Here is a 22,796-nt window from a genome sequence, read left to right as displayed (position 1 = left end):
TATTGTCGTTTTGTGCTACTACTCAGCAAAAGTCATGTAGCTCTTTCTTAATTTAGTGGAACATTCCGCTTTCCCAGCTTGCATACCAAGGACATCCTGCTTTGCCTCATGTCCAGTCTCTATAGAGCTATTGTTTCTCTATTAGGTTTCTGTTACATCATGCCTAGTCTTGCTACATTAGGCCTAGTCTTGCTACATTATGCCTAGGGATTTCTAAGATTTTTGTTCCTCTTATCACCAGTAGGGTGATGGAGTGACCATCCCTGGAGGTATTTAAAACATGTGTAGATGTGATGCTTAGGGACATGGTTTAGTGGTGGACTTGGCAGTGTCAGGTTTATGGTTGGACTTGGAGATCCTAAAGGTCCTTTCCAACCTAAAGAACTCTATGATTCTGTGACCCTAGGCTGGTAGAATAGGGTTCACCTTTCTTTTCCTATCAGTCTATGCTTCCCAATAAGCACCTCAGAGTGTCCTCCTCCTTGTTTTTGTAGTGTCTTTTAGTTTCTCAAAAGAGATGACTAAACCCTATATACCCATACTGTTGTAGCCTTAGAGCACGTGACTCCTTGCTCTCTGGTTCTTGAACACTAGCTGACAAAAATTGTCCTGTGTTGAGACAAATTTAAATTTATTGTTTACCTAAAATTCTAGCTACAATCCATCTGAAATACTTGAGATAATAGAAATCTATGGATGTATCAGCTGAGCTAGGAAAAAAAAAATCCTCCATTTAAACCTGTACTGCCTTCTACTTATCTCTGTTACATGAATTTTGTATATTACGACTGAATGTGTGATTTATTATTGGGCTTCATAATACTTAGTAATATACTCTGCACTTTTCCATATATGTGGATATTTTTTTTTCAGCCATAATCACTGAAAAAAACATTTCCTAAAAATATATTAAGAATATTTATATTTCTCAGCCAATATTTAAAGAAGAACTTAATGCTTTTTTTCTTATCTAAATGCATTGAATTGGCTCAGGAAACAAAATATCTACTGTTTAATTGTAGATGAAGAATGTTAAATGTCCCATCCATTATTATCACTACTACATGCTTAAATAAATTCTACAAAAATATCAAACTTGAAGGTAAACAAAGAAATAATGCTTTATATTTTAGAAATGAACCAAGAACATATTTAAAGTATGCTGTAAAGAAAAAACCTTGAAAGTGTGAGTTTCTTATTCATAATTATTTGGAAACATCAATGCATCATACTGTTTTATAGGGTTTTTCTTATCCAAGATATTCACTGCATATATTGTTGAGGTTGATGCTTTCTTAGGTTTTTTGTTTTCATTTGTTTGTTTGTTTGTAACTACAAAGGAAAGGATGGATTTAGGACAACAGTTGGAGACATTTTCAAAAAGTGTTTGATTCTTGCAAATTGAATGGAAACACTTCTCTTTTTTTTCTTTTTTTTTCTTTTTTTTCTTTTTTTTTTTTTTTTTCCTCAAGAACACCTTAGTAGTGGTGTCTCCTTGCCTGTGTTTTTTTGCCATCCAGGAAAGACTGTGTCACATGCATGGTGGCTATCGTATTTTTCAGGTCTCCTTAAGATGTGGCATATTTAGTGCAGCCAGACTGCTCCATAGTAAAGTCTGGTCAAGAGCATTGTCTTCGGTACTTCACTCTGTTTTCTAATCTACTATTTTGGAGAGAGCTCTGTAGAGCCTGTAGAGTATTTATCTAGTACAGCAATTCTCACCTTGCAGGAATGCCTTGCTAAGGAAATGCAATAAAGACAGATAAGATGGAAGGCAGGTAAGGCATTAGCAAGATTTCAGCTCGTTTGCAAGTTGTGTAAAATAATAGTTGGATTGCATGGTCCTGGTTTTATTTTATGATAGCCAGCATTCCAACAGCAAGACTCTTCTCTAAAAATCTTAATCTATAAAAAATTCTTGCTTATACCGTGAAGTGAGATGATTCTTTTGCTGTGAAATGAAATTGAATTCAGTTTATATGCTCATGTACCTCTTCACTACTAGAATTTTAACTGCTGACCCAACTTCTCCCATTTTACACTGTAACCATGTGATGTTATTTAAAGGGAATTTTTCAAATCCTGCAGTAGTTCTTCCTTTGTTTTCCCTCTAACCAAATGCTTTTACTTGAAACATTAAGGAAGCAGCTTTCTTTCCTTGTAAATACATGTTTCAGATGTGGAACACTTGAAATCGCTTGAATACTTTTATTGTCTGGAAATCATATGGAGGGAAAAGAGGTTATACAAGATTTTAATGACTTCAAGTTAGTTTTTTTAATGTACGGTGAAATGTTTTGGGCATTTGGATGTACACACTTCTACAAGATGGATACTGACTATTGGAAATGTCTACATTTCTGTTCTGCTTGAATAAAAGCTTTTAATCTACGGTTTCGAAGCTGTTTGTCAGACTGTGTGTGTGCATGTCTGCAAGCAACTGTATCAAGGAATAATTGTTTTCAGTGTTTTTTATTAGATGATGTGAAGCGGATACTTTTTATTGATTCTCTTTTGCCTGTGCCTAACTGATCTAGCTTTTTTAAAGAGACATCTTTGCTTAAGTCAGCCAACAGAAAACATAGTTACCTAAAAAAAAAAATTAAAAATGTAAATAAATTATGGTGTAGTTTGCAATAGGTATCATTCCATTTGACTTCTCAGAGTGTTCTGTGGGCACTGACCATCATGGCAAGTATGGGAGACCAGAGAAAGTTAAAACCATTTTCCTTCTGCTTGAATACGTTTCTGCATTCGGAAATAATATAGTAATAATACTGACCTTGATTCTCCACTCTAATGTTGAGTTCTATTCTTAAAATACTAATAGAACCTCTTATCATATGTAATAAATGACCTAACCTCTCAAACTCAGTTGGATCTTACATCTTTTGTTTTGATGTCAAGTAACTTTAATAAAATAACAGCAACATATATAGGTCATTAATTGTTGTTTACTCTCATTAATAATTATTTAATCTTTCCATACAGGTAAGACTCAGTGTAATGTCAGTTTTGTGAATAAGTTTGGAGGATAAATTATAAGTACTTTATATAAAATGTAATTTTTCTCCTTCTGAAGACATCCACCCGTAATGTCAATCCCAAAGGGCTCACATTCTGCCGGTGCTCTTCCCTTCTGCTCTTTATATTTTTCTCATGCATCTTTTGATAAATTCAGAAGTTTAAGCACAAATGTTCAAGTCTCCATGTATTTATGCAGTTGTAGTGAAAGTAGTCTTATCTGACTTTAGACACCTGCAATGTTTATGTCTTAACTGTTCATCTGGATTTCCTTTAATTAATAAAAGAAAAAAAATGTGTGGCAGAATTAATCTCTCCCTCTCGTAATTGTCCAAGATCATAGAATCATAGACTGGTTTGGGTTGGAAGTGATCTTAGAGATCACCTAGTTCCAGCCTCCCTGCCTTGGGCAGGGAAATCTTCCATGACACCAGGTTGTTCAATATATTACATTCTAAAAATGCCAATTGGCATTTGCTGAAGAGAATCTGGGTGAAAAAATCAACAACTAGGTTGTAGGTGTAGACAAAGTAGATATCTAAAGTTAGGTGAGATAAAGCCTATCCTCTTCTTTCTTATGGGCTACAAACTTTACCTAGTTTTTGTGGGTCTTGAGTGGAATACTTTACACCAAGTATGTGGCACCATCACCAAAATATCTGTTTGTACAATATGTCTAAATGGGTTTAAGTGTCACTTTTTACAGATTCAGTTTGGTAAAATTTGGTGCTAGAATTCTTAGTTTCTGACACCAGGCTTCCCTGCTGTTATCTCACAGAAAAATCTGAAGAGCTCTACTTCCAGTTCTAATGTGCTTGTTTGCTCCCTTCCATATGTAATCTGTAAGCTGAATTTAGCGATGTTGCAAATTATGAATTTGAATTTTTCTTTTCAAATATATTTAATGTCATGTTAAAAGGATGCTGGTCTGATAATTTCGATATGAAAAAATCTATGGCCCAGTTTTAAAAATAATTAATATAAATTATAAATATTTGTTTTCCCTAGTCTTTCTTGTGGTATGGTTAAGCATTTCAACATAAAAATGAATGTACAGAAGCATTAATTTCATGTTTTTATTCTAGACTAGAGGAAGAAAAGAATATTCTCTCTGAATTTCAAGAGGACTTGAACAAGTTGCTTGTATGGTTAGAGGAAGCAGAAAGCATTACTGGTATTTCACTTGAACCAGGGAATGAAGACCAGTTAAGAGACTGCCTTAGCAAAGTAAAGGTATTGCCAGTTTTATTCTTAATGTTTTCTTACTTTATCAATTTAAAAGCTATTTTCAGAGAAGGATTCTGCCATCAAACACAGAATTCATTTAACATTTTAGAATAATCAAAGCAGTGGAATTTCAAAACCCAGGTACAAATATGTAATGATCGTACTAAAATCACAAAAGTAATGGAAAACGCACTGAAAGGAAAATATCTATCCTGTCACTAGATTATTAGTCATTATCCTTTTCATCCTCATGTCTTAATTCAGAACTTGACTGTTTTATCTGTAAAACATTTCTCTATAGGTGTCTTTTAAAATCTTTTATAATTTCTCACTTATAAAATGGTATTGAGAATTTCACAGGAGTATCTAGAATTGCAGGCATAATTATAAATGTCATCTGATTAAAGTATCACTGCAACATTTTCTAGACTAAAAATCTAGATTATTTTTTTAAAATAATTTAAAAAAAACCAACAGAATACTAAATGTTTCTTTTTAAAGGCTGGAATATTTAAATGAAGATCTTAGAGCTTTTAGACCACTATATTGCTGATAAATTTATCCAATAGAAGTTGGTCTGTTTAATTTCTGAGATGCGTCCAACAGAATGACTATGTTTAAATAACTTACACAATAATAAATTAAACTGTAGTTGGAAAATGAATGTTACTTATAGAATACCTGCCTAAAAGTTTCCTGTTCTCTCTAGAGGATAAGGACTTGCTATCCTTTATGCCAGTAAAAGTTGAAGAAATTCAGGAAGTGATGGCATAGACTATTAAAGAATCTAAGGAAACTCATCAAAGTTTCTTCTATCCTTCTTTCAACAAAATCTGAAATAAAATCTGAAAGATTCTTTTGTAAAAATCTATCTTCAAGTTTCCTTTAAATAAACAAAAATAGGATAAATAATACTGCATAACATTTGAGGAAATGAAGACTTAACTATGTGCTGAGTTTGCCCCCCTGACTGTTTAGCATAAGATGTCAGAGAGTTGGACTGAGAGTTTGTGAGGCATGGTCTCCATTGTTGAGGATATCAGAACGAAGGCAAAGAAATATTTCTAAGACGTGTTAGATTCATCTTATATTTTGCAGATATGATTACAGGTTTGAAGTCTAAATTGATTGTTTAAAACCACAAAATCTCTCACTCCTCATTTATACACAAATATTTCCCAATTATATTATTCCCAATGGATACATAATCTAAATATTCAAGGTGTTACCATCTCTTATTTGTATCTAATTTTTACTGTCCACCTTGTTCTTTTGGACTGCACAAGAACATACCACCTAATTCAGTAAATAATAATGCATTGGATTGTAGTGTGGCTCCTTTCATACCTACTTGCTTATGTTAATTAAAACAAGAACAAAAACAAACAAACAAACCAGAACACAAGCTTGAAGAACTTTGTCTTTTAGTTCGATCATCCTTACTTTAAGTAGAAAGTTACTTTGATAATATAAGCTTACAGTAACTGCATACATGATGGAGAAGTGGTACATTTAGATGATGCCTTGCATCCTTTGGCTTTACTTTTTGAGGATTTTATGAACTTATTTGAACATTTTTAATTATGAGGTTATACTTGGAAGGCTTTTCACCACTTACCATCTGGGTGATTGTGTTCACAGCATGAAATATTTTAAAACCCTTCTCCAAAGTGCTTGCTCTTTACTATATTAAAAGATCACCAAAAGTCACACACATGAGATACCGAGTGTCAAGAAGCAGAATTTATTATGAAACAGTGATTAAAAACATGAGAAACCCCTTATTTTCACTTTTAGGACTCTCTGTAGGCTTGATCCACTAATACAGTATATTTTGGGGGGGGCGGGATTTAGCATTCTACATTAAGAAAGCCATCGTTATTTTGTCTTAAATTGAGTTTATTCCTTCAGCTGATACACAAATCGATAAAGGTGAAGACAAGAGAGCTGAAAATTCTGCCACAGTTCATCTTAACTGCTGTATTTGTCTGTTCCAGTTAAGAGTTGAAAAGCTGCCGCCACACAAGGGAATACTGAAGCGACTAAATGAAACTGGAGGAATAGCACTTGGAAGTGCATCACTGAACCCAGACAAAAAACATAAGCTTGAGAATACACTCAAGGAGGCTAACCATCGCTTGTTAAAGGTTAGACATATTAGTGATATAACTGTGGTATAAAATTTTAATCTGCAGCAAATATTTGCAGTATATATTTTCTGTTGTGTATTATTTTTCTCTGTATGAAGAGACATTTGTATGCATAATGATCCTGAGGAAGAAAAAAAATGTGTACAATACACTGCTGTGAGAAACAATGTCAGCAAACTAAGACCATTAATGCCTGAAATGATGATGTTGCATCCAAATGTACTCCATACACTACAGGTCTGCTGCTTAAGGGTGGAATGCAGAGCATCTCTTTTGTAGCCTGGTTGTTTTGAAGGTACAGCAAATATTCCAGCTTTTGTTACTCAGGTGTGTGAGAGGCAGCAGCAAATAGCTGATTGCCTTTATGGAAACACTTCCCAATTCTCTCCTCTACCCAACCCTTAGGTAGAAGCTGCAACCACTGTTTCATGTTCCACCATGATTCTTCCAACCTTGAGCTTGGAGTTCTCGTTTCTTATAGCAAAGTACCACCCACTTTGCTTTCTGAGATTTCCATGCTTGGGGAGAGAAGGGAGGGAGGATTCTGTTGTATTTTATTGTTGAAGTAGCATATTTTTGTGTTGGAAACTGATGACAATAAATAGCAAATCTAGTAAAGAGAGGTAGGTAATTTGAGTGCTCTCCATACCTCATGTAGCAGAAATGGTAGAAAGTTTTGTCCAGAGGATCACCACCCAAGGTATGGATTAGTCTGGTCAAAAAAGGTCAGTGTAGAATCAGCTGAAGAATTTCCCTTGATAGTGATGTCAAAATCAGAATCTGGAAAATTAACCTGTGGTATCTATTTTTTAAAGTTACCACACTGCTGGGGTGGGGGGGTAGGCGGGAAAGAGGGATTTGTTGTGTTTAGCTCTGGGGGAAAAAAAAAATAAGGTGAGAAAATCTTATTCTGAGTGTCTTACTGAAAAGACAAGCCAGAGTTTCTGGTCAAGAATACTACATCCTGTTGTTTTGTTGGTTTTTTTGTTGTTGTTGTGGGGTCTTTTTGTTTGTTTGTTTTTTTCTGTTACCATTTCTGTGAACGCAGTTGAATTTCAAGCACAGACCTGGGAAGTAAACAGGAACTTATTTGGTGTGGAACTCTCACTAGTTTCTTCCTAACACAAATAGTTTGGCAAGGGTCAGAATATTAGTTAATGGTTTAAGCAAAAGTGGATGATGATAATATTGACCACATTCACAAACTCCTAGTTGGACACATAAATCTTTATTCGGGTGCTTGGACAGAAGTATCTCTTTCTCTACAGATGGGTTTCTGAAATCAATGTATGTAGAAGAATTCAGAACACTTCAAGATCAAACTAGTGTTATGAATGAGCTGAAGTAAGCATTATGCGTAGCTGAATTTAGGCACTGCAACTTGGATATCTGAGCTGTTGTATTAAAAGGGCGACATTAGTTTTCAGGAAAAAAAAATTACTTCTAGTAAAATTAAACCAATAAATGTCAAAAAAATCTGTAATTTGTCTCTGAATGTAAGCTTTTACTGATTAGTCATATACCTTCAAACTTCGAATTTTCACTTTATCCTTGCTGAGGCAGAAATGTTCTAGGTTACTTGTCAGAGAGCAACTGTGAATGCTGTTGAAAGTAGTTAGCTCTGAATGAAATATGGGGAACAACACTACTGTTTAGTGATTCATTCTATTTACAAGTTTGTGTCTCCTAGATCTAAGTAATGTTTCTGGCAAGACATTAGGCTTGGAATTTCCCACTTCAAAAGACTCAAACCAGAAAATTAAACTTCCATTTGAGATCATTACTTAACCACATTATTTCAGTTATCTACCTATAGTGATGTATAAAACTGAGAAGTTCTCACTGTCCCTTGGTAACTGAATCTAAAGAATCTGAAAAATGCAGTGGTTTTGTTGTTGTGTTGTTTTGTTTGGGGTTTTTTTGTTCATTTGTTTTTGGACTTTGTATTTATTTTGGTTTTGTATTTATTTTGTTTTTAATTAACAGAAACTGAGTTTGAAAATTACAAGACTAATGTTCTCTGAGGGTGTTGTCTTTCTCTGAAGCTTTTCTATTTCCCATATGATCTTGAGACATGGGGGCGGGGGACGTTAGAAACTCATTTTGAGTTTCTGTCATTGGATTTTTCCAGTGAAGCTGAAGGGAAAAATATTTAATTTTTTCTTTTACATATTTTTTTTCTTCTTCTGACAGTTTTTGTAGAAAGCCTCAATTAATTTTTTCACTTTCTTCTCTGAAACTCTCATGATTTCTAAATTTGTTACAGATGCGAAAGTCTGCAGGCCTGACAGACACATACATTGTCTTCTTTCAGTTATAGATCTGTAAACATTGGGAAAAAAAAAAAAAAGCACCACAGATTTTACTGTGAGCCAAACCTCACAGCTCTGGCATTTTTATATTAGGCGAACTTCTGTTGGTCACCTGAGGATGGTTCTGTAGTCAGTCATTTTGATGAGTGGTGTGTTTTGGTTTTTTTTTTTCTTTTGTTCCTTAAAGCGCAGTGGACAAACTTCATCACATAGAGATTTCTCTGTGGCATTTCTGTCTCTCCATCACCTTCTAAGAGCGTACCTTATGCTTTAATCCTTTGTTTCTAGCTGTTAGTTTTGTTTTCTAGTGTCTCTGCTAGAAATGAACATGTAACAATCTAGCATTTCCGATTATCTTGTATTGCAGGATGATACTATTTTCAAAATATGAAACATACATGACAGTTACATAAATAATGTAAGGTAGGTTCTTATCTGGTGTACACTAGAGTAATTCTGTTTACTTCAGAGTAGCTGTGACAATTTACACCAGCTGAGAATGAAGCCAAATATCTCCTAAGGTTATGACAATTTGGGGTTTGTTTGCCTTGATCTGCCAAGCAGAGGAATGGGGAACATCACCTGTGAGTCTTAACCTTCAAGGTGACATATTTGAAATAAGTCATGTACAAACCTTCTTTACAGTCACAGAAACTGTTGCCCTACAGCAATGGAAATAAGCTGAGAAAAGAAAATGAGTATGAAAGGAATCATAGTCACATAAAAGAAGCTTTTTTGCTTCTATATTGTCTTTGCTTTTAGGCGTTTATATCATGTGCTGATGACCTTGAGAATAGATAGATGAAGAGTTTTTCTTCCTTTGGGTAGTAATAATTTTAAAATGACATTTCTTTAGACAACCATATTGAATAGTGATTCTAATAGGCTGCTACCTTAGACATAGTTTAAGCAGAGAATGAAGATTAAAGCCCACATTTGAAAGCATGACTTTTACATTCTAGCCTGATTTTACTTATTGTACCCTCTCCAAAGCCAATATTTTTTGTAAAAATGAAAATAACACTATCTTTGTGAAGTCTTAATAGTATGAAAAATGAGGTGTTTTATAAGTATTTTTATTCTTTCACATCAAGAATTTTTCTTTTATTTTCAAAGCTCAAAGTATCTTCTGCTGTGATAGCCAAGCAAGCTAACCACCTAGTGCTTTAAAGCATACAAAAGGGGTACTAGGTATTGGAGTTTGTGATGAATTCAGTCCTTGTCATATACCACCTGCCACGGCATATAACAGATCTGTAATGGGTTTCTTACCTTTTACTGTGCAGTAAATGGATTGATAGATTAGGTCTGAGATCAGTGAACCGTGGAATCTGAGGCTTGCTGGAAGGAGTTTATTACTCTTTAATGTTATTCTTGGTCTGGTGTCAGCCAAGAGGGATGAGCTAGATTATCTGAAAGTAAGCTGGATGCCAAAATCAGCATCCTCCTCATTTATTCACCTTAGTTTCCACATCTACTGTTTATATTAAGAAGGTTATTATAAGTGCCTGATGGAGACATTTTGTTTTGCTGCCTTTTAATTTGTCTGTTAGTATTAGAACTAATTACTAGGCACTGAAGAGACTATTTCACTGTTTACTGCCACAGCAAATCAATTTTTTGTCTGATATGGACAAAAAAAAATTGGAGAGGTGTGACACGGCTATAAATTGTGAACATTTTCTGTACCACTAGAAGAAGTATAGGTCATCTTAGCTTGGTTGATCAAGCGTAGAGAAAAACAGATGGGCCAAAAAAATGCAGAAAGACAAAGTCACAAGAAGGTTAAAGGTCGTCCTGTATTGTAACTTGCCTTAAATAGTAATTATTCATAGACTCCTTATGGTTGGGCATCCTGAGGCATCCACCTTCCTGCAAAGACAACTAAAGAGTCCTGCTGCCCAGATACACTTGAAGAGATGCTTCCTGTTCCAGTTTACTGGAGAACAGAAACTTATTCTCAACAATTGCCCACCCTAGTAGTGTTTCAGTCTGGGAAAACATAAGTTTTATTTGTCACTGAATCTTTGAATCTCTGAGAGGGCAATGAAAAGATCTTTGGGTTCCAAGTCAGTAATGTTGTCCAACATTATGGTAGGAGAGCTGCTACTCCTAAGCACAGGATGATGTAAGATTTTAAAAGTCCGCCTCTTTTGTCCATGGAGATCTGTAAGGTTTTGATGTCTCCCTTTTTCCAGCTTGATATTTAAACAGGAAAGGCACCCAAGTGTTTACACCAATAAAGAAGTTCTTAAAGACAATGATGAGAAGTATAAACAACCTTATAACCTAAACAGTCTAGTAGGCTAAACATGATATACATTACACATGTATATACATATATCTTTTAAATGCAACCAGAAATCTGCAATCGGATTGCATTTTGCATAATTTAAGAAAATTGCCATGTTCTCTCATTTTCAAAGAAACATGTAGAGCAAAGATGACAAAACCTCGCATTCAATTAGTAAGAAATATAAATACTTTCACTTATAGCACACTTTTTGCAGGTTGCGAAAAGAGAAACTGACTGTGCATTTCAACTAAGAATTCCATAGATAAGAGAAGTGGCTTATTTTTTTTTTCAAGACCATACAAATTGGTCTTGTAATCTCAGGAAACACTAATAATAACTTGCTTCCCCCACGCCCCACCTCTTAAAATAAAGTTGTCTTACAGATTGTTAAAATAAGGTAAACCAGAAAGGATAGACTAAAATATTTGTAGCCTAATATGAATATTTGTGGGGTTTTTGGTGGTGGTTTTTTTTTTTTTTTTTTGGATGCTCATCCTGAAAATTTTCTGGCCTTACAGCCTACTCAGTGATCAGAGGCAATTTTTAATCATTTTAGCATCTTCAGACATTAGTTTTTGTTCCACTTTGCATGCTATGCTTTAAGTCATCCTAATGATTGTCATCAGAAAGAACTGGAGACTATTTTAAAACATAAGGAGAAGTCTATTTTTTTTTCCATTGTTTCTGTTAGTTGAAGTGATTTCAAAGGTGGATAATAATAATCTCCATGAATATCTACACTCAAGGTTAAGTATAGGTTTTCACAGTATGAGAGATGGTAACAGATGAGCCTTAGACTACCATTTCACTTCTAGTCTGTTTTAGGATTAAGATTTAGATGAAATGGTCTCCAAAATTAGTGCTAAGAGGCTTTCAAATCTTGTGCCAAAAGAACCTGAGTATCTACACAGACCTGTGCTGGTTTGGGTTTTGACCACCAACCAAAATTTAAATGAGATTCAGATGAGGTGAAAATTGCTATGGTATGGTACTCACTGATTTATTTTTTTTTATCTGTTACTTTACAAGAACCGCATTTCACAATCTTAAAAAAATATCCAGAGGTTTTATATAATTGCTGGGTTTTTTCTTTCCAGTTTATAGTATATTTTAAAAAAATGCTCATTGTTTGGGATTTATAAGACCAAAATTAAATCAGATTTATGCAGTTCTTAGGAGCAGAAGGAATTGAAAAATTTGTAATCTATCCCATATTTGGAATATCATCAAGGAGAAACTATAGATAATCATTAGGCTGTAATCTTAAAGAAAAAATAATTTTGCAGTGTCTTCTTTTTTTGTGTGTGTGATGGTGCACAAATATGTTTCAACTACTTTAGCTCACTTTTTCATTCAAGATATTTAGTAAAAGAAACACAGTCACTGAATCTACTAAAACTTTGAAGCAAAGGCAATCTACAAAATAATTTTTCTGAAATAGAAGTCGAAAGCATCACATTAAAAGAAACCCTAAATAGACCCAAACCCCACCTTTCCTTTCCAGGACTTAGTGCATGACCCAGTACACAGATGATAAAACAAACAAAACCAAAAGAAAAAAGAAGTGAATGAAAAAGAATATTCATTTTTATTAAATAATGTATTCAGAATGAACCAAATAATAGTCCAAATTCTTCTGTATATAAGCATCAGTCATAACAGAAAGCAGGGTTTTTTTCCAGAAAAATAGGATATTAGATATGGCCTCCAGGGAGCTTTATTATTATACAAAATTTTAATGTAAAAGCCAGATTAAATAGGAAGTCAGGTAGTGAAAACTACCAAGCAGAAAATCCCTTAAAATATAATCATGTTTTTATTCGTCATTGGTCCAAATGATATAGATAATAACAATGTTCTTACAACGTTACAGATTCCTTCTTGTGTAGAATATGTTGATAGCCACTCATACTGTATTTTGGATTGAAGCAGGTTAGGAAGAGCGTGTTTGATCTCACTTGCAAAATGCGGATGAATGACTGTAAGAATCTGTTTCTAGAGCAGTTTTGTGTGAATTTCTGGAGTCAGTCAGTCAGAACTCAGAGATGAGCAATATTCATACTACATCCAAAAGATGTAGTATCCAAAAGATTATATTTGAAGAAGTGAGTACTGTCTTTGTTTCGTTTTGCATGAGAACATACCAGTGGATGATCTGGAAGAAACAAAATGTCCGTATATCCTCTGACGGTGTCCATTCAGCCATCTATTAATACCTAAAATCGGATGCCTGGAGAAGATCCTATTAGCGAAGAAAAAGTAGTAAGCTAAAAATATACCATCTGAAATGGTATCTGGACAAACTAATAATAGAAGAATCTAGAAATTACTGTTAAATATAAAAATTGTGCCAGAAATAATTGAAGTCACTAAAAACTTTAAACACATGGCATCCTGTGTCAAGGAGCTGAGGGTGAATATTCTGCTGTATTGAAGTAGAGTTTCAAGCACTGAAGAGCACTTAACAAGGGCATAAGAAATTCTTAGGCTTTGGTGAAAGTTAGTGTGTTGTCCTGCAATATAAAGGGGTAGAAAGGAAATGCAGAGAGTGTTGAAGTCCTTCAAAGGAGAGAATTTTGATAAAGACAAAACTAAAGGTTTTATTTGTAAGGATGAAGAAAAAAAATCTGACTGAATGGAATTATCTCAAGATATTTTAACCACAGATGATACTGGTCATCCATACTGTGTAGGTATTATAATCTACCAGACAAGTTCATCTGTACTGTGTTCAAACCAGTGAGTCTCATAGACAATAAAGTGAATTGGGAAGGCTTGTCATTGTTTAGTTCTACTTTCTTTGAATAGCAGAAACAAACAGTTGATTGAGGAAAGAATTTTGTTTATGGGATGAATTAATCTATAAAAACTGATGCAAATTAGTTTAACTTTAGTTGTGCTTGGTATGTATCCTTCTTTAGTTGCATACTATGGCGTTTTTGTGTCTCTCTTATGGAGAGTGGCATGTTTGTGCAGCAGCGCGCTAGAGAGTCAAGGTTCCCTCATTTCAGGGGGGACAAGAGCATGCTAAAGCTTCAGTCTGGCTCCAAGACTGAGTTCCTTCCCATTGAAATGAAGGAGACAGCTTCTGCACACTTAGGTCTTATTGCAGCATAGAGCCAGGCTGTGGTCAGGGCATGGACTCACCTCTGGGCATTCAGAACAATTTCTGTGTCCAGCAGGTTAGATGTAGCCTGAACCATTTTCTGGAGAAGCCTTTTTCCTAGAAATCTCCAAAGCCATCCTTTCAACTTTGGCAGCCAAGCTTTCATAATATGAAGATAACCACCTCCCTTCTTTGTTCCCTCATAGGCATGTGCTTTGCACAGCTTATTGCATTGGTTTGGTTTTGATTTACTAACATGCAAACTCAAATATATATTTTCCTCATTTATGAGCACAAAATTAAAAATTAGACAAAAAGTTAGATGTCCCGCCAATAAAGAACCTTGAATAAATAGACGCATTAGCACAGCATCAGAAAAAGGAAGTTTTTAATGCTGTAAATCCCTGATAGTTAGTATATTTGGGTATGTTACTTTACAGAGACCATTTTGATCTTGTCACTTCCCATGGACTGAAAACGCCAGGGAAGTTGCTTAGTTTTCCAGCTGCTCTATTTTCCTATGCACAACTCCCTATCCCATAGTAATATTGTAAAATTAAATTACTTGGTGATATTAAAACATTCTGAAGGTTTAAAGTATTGTAAAAGTGGTTAGTAATGCTGGTTTACATTATTTCAGGAGTCCTGCAGAGCAATATATAACTGCTCTCTTTTTATTAATGACACCACCAATTTTCTTTGTCTTGTTAAGTATTAATAAATACTTTCTTACTACTATATATTGTTTACTCTTATTTGAAAGGATTAGTCATTCTGAAGTCCCATCAAGGAAAAAGCTAAGATATTAAAAATGTTTTTGCAGCAATCAGGCAATAATAACAAAATATCAAGGGCTTTTGTGACATACTACTGAATATTTGTTCTTTTCCTTTGAGACAAGTTTTTAAGTATATTTAGAACAGTTAGGATTCATTCTTCTGTATACATGTTAGATTCTAGCTTTATTTGTTTTACCTTAGTTTTGGTTTTCCAGGTGTGTTTTAGGCTTAACAAGAAATGACAGCAAACATAATAACTTTAATTAAAGTTAAATACAGATAAGTTGGAAATTCATCATGCTGTTACTTGTGGATTTTGGGCCATGTTACTCATCAACCTGGAAAAATTTACAGGAAAGGAACAACTTACAAGAAAATTGTGCAGGTTTCCTGATGAGTTTCTCACAGCATATGTCAAAATAATAAATCTTGGTGGTTTTGTTGACCATCTTTCCTCCTCCTCTTCCTTTTGTTTCTCACCATCATCCCAACAGCAACCTCTGTAACCCCAGTCATTCCTTACTGACTGTGTTAGTTCTTACTGTGTCTTTCTCAGAAGGTAAGAGGCCAGTTTGTACAACTGCCCTGTCTTTGTAATCTCCCCCACTTCATGTGAAAGAGGGGCCACAGATTCTGGAAGGGTTTTGCAAAAAGAGGAGGAACATGAGTCTTGCAACATTTGACAAGACTAAATTTGTATCCAGTGGGATGAAGTGGAAAGGAATTGCTCTCTTATCCTTTGAAGTTTCCACTATGTGTGTTACTAATAAGATCTTCCTGAATAATGCTCTATGTGCTACAGCATTTGTCAAGTTAAATCACAAGGTGTTTAAATATCTATTTCTGCTTTCATAACAACATCTCACTACAAATGTCTACATTATCTTGGGCAATCAACGTTAAACAGATTTCTACTCTTGAAAAATTAATCATTTGATTATTTCATAGAAGATGCTCCTGAATGTTATTACTCTAAATACAAAATTTAAATATCCATTTCTAAATTTGTCTTTCAAAACAGAAATACTAATACTTCTTACTCATTTTATCAAAAGGCAAAAAGCTGGCTGACCTTCCTCAGAAGAGTTAATATCTGCTATAAAGTTATGAATAAATATCATGCTACTAGTCCTGAGAATTCCTGATGCATTATTATTATTTTATATTTTTAAAGGCTATTAAAAGTTAAAGGAGTTAATGAACAGTTTTATTTCTATCCATACGTAGTCATCAGTTATGGGCATGCAGAAAGAATGAGATAAATGTGTATGTTTTCCCACTTTATAAGTTCCTTCTTTTCTCTGATTGTTTTGTATCATCGAAGTCACATGGCATTTAAGTTGGATTTTGGATACAATATTGGAAAATTCATTTTCCACTATAGTGTCAAATGAATTGGAATTTCTTTTCAGGCAATTACATGTTGGGATTTAGCCCTGAAAGGCCTAAGGTCTTGCTGCTCTTTTCCATTGTAACACTTTCTAAATAAAAGCTATCAAGCATGCCAGACAATTAAGGAGTCTGGCTCTTTCAAAAATCTTGGTTAAAGGGAACATCTTAAATATTCTGGTTAAAATCAGCTCATGACTACCTGGAAACCTGACTAGGAAGCTAGATACCTTTTTTTTTCTTTTTTTTTCTTTTTTTTTTTTTTGCCTCCTCCAATAAGTTAGTTTACCTGTTGTTATATCACTCATTACTGCTAACTCATTTTTCTTTTGTTAATTAACACCTCAGAACTCCAGAAAATTGTATGGTAGTTGTTTTTGTAAGTATGCATGAATGGGGTCTATAACAGATTCTCCAATTTTCTTTACTTCTGACCCCAGTGGAGATTGAGGTCACATCACTTATGTCAGTGCTGATTCACCTCTCTCCTTAAAATCTACCAGTAGGATGATAGATGCCATTCCCATTTGACAAGTATGTCCTGTTGAGCCAGGGGGCTGCTGAAGCTGAGCAGATCTTCTCAGCTATTTCTTTCAGGATGCCCTAATATTTGCCTTAGCCCATAATCTTTTTCTGATGTTCTTTTTGAACTAATATGTCTGTTCATAATCTAAGACTCCTTCTATGGCCGTTCTCAACCAACGCAGTTAATTTATAGCAAATTCAAAGGTATTTTATACCTGCTTAAAAAGTGAGGATGGACTAGATTGAATTGATGACATCACAAATCATTGAATAATAATCCACAGCATACATAGGAAGGAAACCATTCTATTTATTTTTATATTGGTCATAAAGACTCCAGATGTGTGTTCATAAGGCCACATTGCTCCTCTGTTTGCTACACGTTAAACTTTAAGCAAATAATTTAAAATATTTATGAAATACAATTATGCAGGGGTGAAAAGTCTGTACTAGGCAATGAGACCATAAAATCATTATTAAATATATGTATGTATATGTAAGACATATATAGTATTATCTTGCCCATCATCTTAAAATTCCTTTTTATTCTTGTTTGTCATATGGATCTGGAATATATTTATCATATATTTAAGAAATTGTGCCAAGTTCTTTGAATATAAAAAATACTAATCGGCAAGACATTTGTGTTACATTGAGGTGATATTGATGTATCTGAATTGACTAATTTCAAATAAGGCACTTTAGGCAAAGGCTTACACGTTTTTCTACACTGCAATGACTATCTGAGAGAGAATTCACATGAAATGAATAATGGTTCACATAATGTCACAAACCAATGAATCACGATTGCTTTGGCTTCTTTAAACTTCAGTTCCAAGACAGATGCTGCCATTGTATGTCAGGTGTTTCACGTATCTCTATTAAGGAAGACTGTAGGAACCTAAAACGCAATGTTTTACTATTTGCTGTTTACAAGATAAAGATTTTACTTTAATTATATAAGCCTGTCTGTATTGCATCATGCCTATATAATCAAAATTCCCACAAATACCATAGTCTAAAATAGCCTTAATGTTAAACTTCCCCTTCTCTTTTCCCTTCCCCTTGCCTTGCCTTTTTTGGCCACTTTTGTCAGTGTTTTAAAAACACCTTTTCAAAAATTTATCATCCTCATTACCCAGAGAATGGCCTGTTACGATGCTGAACTTAATTGTACATTGAGCACTGTTATAGGTAACTCCTACACTTTCAACTTATCTTTAAACTGCATGTTTCTTCCAAATGAGAAGTTGTCACCTCCCCCAAAGTGCTAAACCAGGTAATGCTTGAAGAACAACCCAAAAGAAAAACAAGTTAATTATTAGTTGTTTTCTGTCAGACATGTCAGCTCCGTACTTGGCAGTCAAGATCACTCACTAGAACTGTGATACCAACATTACTCTTTTTTTTTTTTCTATAATTTTTAACAGAATAAATACTTTGTTGCTATGAAAATGCTATAAATATTCAACTGTAGATAAAATTCCAATCCATTGTAATCTGTCTACACTGTGCAAAGATAATGCAAAAAAAAAGAAAAAAAAAGTTTCTGTTTATTTACTGTGGAAAAAATACAGTTTATCTATACATTCATTATCTAACTTACTGCTCTTATGTAGCTTAGAGCCAGAAATTGCTATTTGATACTGATTTTATTGCGGTGCTGAAATCTTAGATCCAATTATATCCATTTCTTCTACCAAACAAATTGTTAAGGATGTGGTGGTTTTTGGTTGGTTGGTTGGTTTTTTTTTTCATTCCTATAGAGAACTCCATGAGGAAAACCAATTATGACTCTAAGTTTACAGCTTGCATTTTAAGGTACTACACATTATATAAGTATTTGTCATTTGTTTCATCGCAGTGCCTTTTGGCTTCATTTTGCTTGTAGGCATTCTGGCTGATTATCGTTTTCAGAAGTTCCATGGCAGTTTTGTGGATGCTTCTGTGAAGCTTCTCTCAGATGTAGACATCAGCATGGAAGAAAATGTCGATATGTTTAGTTTAGCTATTGACTGCCACTGTGAGCTTGACTACGCACGGAAGTTGAGCTTTCAGTACTGGGCATGGTTTTGAAAGTAAAGTAATTGGATAATGTGTGATCTGAGGAAAAGGAGGGCTGCAGAAAAGGACGACGAGACAAAGCAACAGGCAAGAAGAACTCTGTCACGTGGAAACACCAAAAGTGGAGATAGGACTGCTGTGGTTTGCCAAATCTTGAGGAGAGATTGCTCTTAGCTCCGTCTGACAGGGTTGATCGTAACCTATGAAATAACTTGTTTTCCCCTGGGACACCACAACAGCATGTCCAGCTCTGTGCTGAACAGCGCTATGGTCTGACGTTTTCTCTTCCCCACATGTCAGGCTCTGCTTTGCATGGGAAAAAAGTTTTGACTGACAGGCTCTTGGTTACTGTTCAGGCAGGTTACCGGTACTGCAGGGTATATGCAGGGGTGTGTAGCCTGAGGGATAGATATGGCATTATCTGCTGTAAACAGACAATTAGGGCATTGTACTTTTATTTAGAAATAATTTTCCTGTCACAATGTCCTTCACTAAGAGACATCAAAGGAATGATACTGTAAATGCTTTGTGGCTTTTTGGATTTCTGGAACTGAGTAAGAAACAAAGATAATGAAAAGAAAATCATAGAATAGATTATTTAGCAGAGATTTAAGGTTGAGGGTCTTCTGCTCAGAAATGCCCTTGGCAGAGGAGAATCACTGACGCAGTAAAGAGCAGAATGAATGACAATGTTATAAATATTAAATATAAAAAGCACACAGATATCCAGAAGACTGTGATATATACAATCATATTACCATGCAAGAAACACAAACCAAATATTTGGGGTGGGGGATATGTTTGTTTGCTTTTTAAAAAGCTAGACAGCCAGATGAAGCAGAAAACTATTTGGTGCATTTATTTTGTGGATTGCTTTAGTCTTCTGAACCAATAGGAAAAAGTTACTAAAAAAATACTTTTTTCCCCAATAAAAATGAAACTTCAGAATATTAAAAATACACTGTTAAGAAGTTAAAAAAACCCCAACCAATCGAACAAACAAAAAACCCACGATGTGCCAAGGTCAGGTTGTAGGCGGCTTGTAAGGAAACATGAAATGTTAGCTGCATAACAAATAAAAATCTTCTCTATATATTTTTGGTAGCCTTCTTTCATCTTCTTCTAATAATAAAGCCTTTACTCCAGCTTTGTTAGAGACACCATGCCTCATAAATATTCATAGTTTTAAAGAAATAACATAGATTTTGTTTTAAAGTCAATATTGAGTTTGTTAATGAAAATGACTCAGTTAATTAACTAAATGGCATCCTAAACTGAACTTATATGAAACTCTTTCTTACACTGATTGTTTTTCATGAAGAAATGATGCATAAAAATTAACTTTTCCCCCTTCCATTTTCAATCATTCATTTGTACATGCTCTAGGGACAGTGATTTTAAGCGGATAAAACTTTCTGAATACTGGCTGTAAGAACTGCTGTTTTATGCAATCATCCTACTAGTATTATGGAAGCATCAGTTATGATTTATCAATTAGTATGGATTGAAGCTTGCATTTTATATTTGTTATGAGTTTAGTTATTTCTTTATTATCCAAGTCCTGGCTTAGACAACATAAAACCATGTTTTTAGTCCAGTTATGCTGTGAGGTGATTGTAGTATAGTCATGTTTCTCCTTTTTTCCTAATATTTGTATTTTGGCAGAAATTGAATAGTAAAGCAGAAGCTACTGCTGCTTTTACAATCAGTAAAGAAAGCAATCCATACAGAAAGCTATACATTCTTCATTTTTCTGTATGCAAGTAGTAGTGACACTACCACTTGTTAGAAGCCCACTTTCATAAAGTGCTTTGTATATTAGAGGGACCCTTCCAAAATCAACAGTCTTCACAGATATCCTGCAACATATTTTTATTCATATTCATTGCAGTTTATTGTAATTTATCATGTTATGCATATCAAGAAAGCTAAATTTTAATTCACTGTCAGTTTCATCAAAAAGTGCGGTTCTGTTATTAAGAGGTTGGTGAGACAGCTAGCAAGAGAAAGGCATACCTATCTAATATTGGGGGAAAAAACTCCACAGATTTCCACCGCCGTTAAAGTATTGTCATTTGGGATTTATTTTCTCTCCATTAGGAAAATTCTCCATATTTTTTCGCAAGTGACATGTTGAGGAGATGCATCTCCTCATCTATATCCCCAAGCAGATGGGTAATAACTGCATTATTGTCTCTTTGGTCATTTCAGGTAAATAGGACATGACCTTGACATTAACTTGTGATAGGGAAGGGAAATACTCGAAATCGGTCATTAGTCACCTGAAATATAATGTATGCAAGTTATTTCCATGGCTTTCCTTACTTTTATCAGATGGCAGCTGCTGATAATGATAGTGATGCTTACTAGTAATAAAATTTATCAAGTTCATTCATTTGCAATAACATTTCCTGACCTCTGCAAAACTATCCCCCATTGTTCAGTCTTTCTGACTTACTGCCAATACCTAATTACTTTTGACTTTTTCATTTTGAGCATTGTTCCTGAGTGACAGGATTGAACTGTAACTCCACAATTTTTTTTTTTTTAATTTGATACTGCTTTAATTGATTCTACTTTCTGGATATTCATAAGGAATTATACAGAAAGGGGCACAGAATATTATTTTACATCAGGTGACATACTTTATACAACTTCTTCCTCCCTTTATACTTACTGTCATCATATGAGTTGGTATTCCCTTCCAACTGCTCAGCTAATTCATCCCATAGTACATGCACACGTGTATAGACTGAAAAAAAACCTACCAAAAGCTGAAGTAGGAAATAGCAGTGAAAAACTTGAGCATGAGAAATGATCAAGGAGATCTATACTGACAAGCTGAGCATATGTATTGTTTTGCACCAAAACAAATGGGATGGGGATGGAAAGAACATAACAGTGTATCATTTAGGCTTCTTGTGCAGGAAGATCATCCAGGACATGAGGTACAGATGGAACAGAAACAAGCATTGCAAGTAATTTTAGAATTCATAAGGAGAAGAAATGAAACTATTTAGATAAAGGTCTAGACTTTGATAATATGTAATTATTCAAATTTCACAGAGTATTCTTATGTTTTGAGAGATGTTATTTCTATGATGGTAATTTATTTGTGGTTTTTTTTAGTATTCTAATGAAAAGAGCAAAAATTGTAATACATAAAATTAAATAAGTGGAAATGGTTTGATAGCTTACGATTAGAATAAAACTAAGTATTGTGAAGACCAGTGGCAGTTCGTAAAATTAGGATCTTTTACTGTTTCCCAATTTAGAGCTTAAATCTTTTCTATTATTCTGTTACTAAGCCTCCAATTAATCTAACTTAATTAACACTTGAACTAAAGTACAAAGTTTTTGCTGCATCACATATGTTGGGATTAATGTTTTGACACATATCACTGAAATTACATAGTCCTTTGATGTTGAAATCAGAATTTTTCTTTGAAAGAATAATCCATCCTTTTGCTGTCCTTTGCACTTGCAACTTTTTTTTTCCTTTGGTTGCAAATCAAGGCGTGTTTTCAATGTTGATCTGCTACCAAAAAAGGCAAAGTTGAAAATATTTTATTTGAATGGAAAGGACTAAGCTAGATTTTTAGAAAGATGTTCCAAATGTAGTCCTTTCCTCCATGTTTTGTTTTTCTTGCACTTTGTCTTCCTAGACAGCCTGTAACACTCTTTAATCAGGCCTGTGTTCAGTCTTAGGCAGATCTGGGGGGGAAGCATCTCACAGGTTTGCCCTGTTTTCATTCTTCTGCAGGTCTTGCCTTATAGCTGCTTTTCCTATTGGTCTTCACCCTTAGAAAAGAACATCAACCCTCCTCTAATAAAACCTAACAGTCTTTATTAAATAGGAAAGAAAGAAAAGAAAGAAAGAAAGAAAGAAGATACTAAAGGGGATGAAACTGGGCAGACACTAGA

The 22,796-nt window shown here is 34.4% G+C and overlaps 1 protein-coding gene across 11 annotated transcripts in view; it reads left to right on the top strand.

The window, feature by feature from the left end:
- The window catches only part of DMD (dystrophin), a 1,281,342-nt gene that overhangs the window by 857,462 nt on the left and 401,084 nt on the right, over positions 1-22,796 (top strand). For all 11 annotated transcript variants that reach the window (XM_065627016.1, XM_065627025.1, XM_065626998.1 and 8 more), the window contains 2 exons: positions 4,110-4,257; positions 6,249-6,398. In XM_065627016.1, the coding sequence (XP_065483088.1) occupies positions 4,110-4,257; positions 6,249-6,398 (298 nt within the window). The remainder of the gene's footprint in view (positions 1-4,109; positions 4,258-6,248; positions 6,399-22,796) is intronic.

Source organism: Caloenas nicobarica, chromosome 1 (genome assembly GCF_036013445.1).
Source record: "Caloenas nicobarica isolate bCalNic1 chromosome 1, bCalNic1.hap1, whole genome shotgun sequence".
NCBI classification, from domain to species: domain Eukaryota; kingdom Metazoa; phylum Chordata; class Aves; order Columbiformes; family Columbidae; genus Caloenas; species Caloenas nicobarica.
The sequence above is the reverse complement of the archived record's forward strand: the minus strand, read 5'-3'. Positions and strand labels throughout refer to the sequence as shown.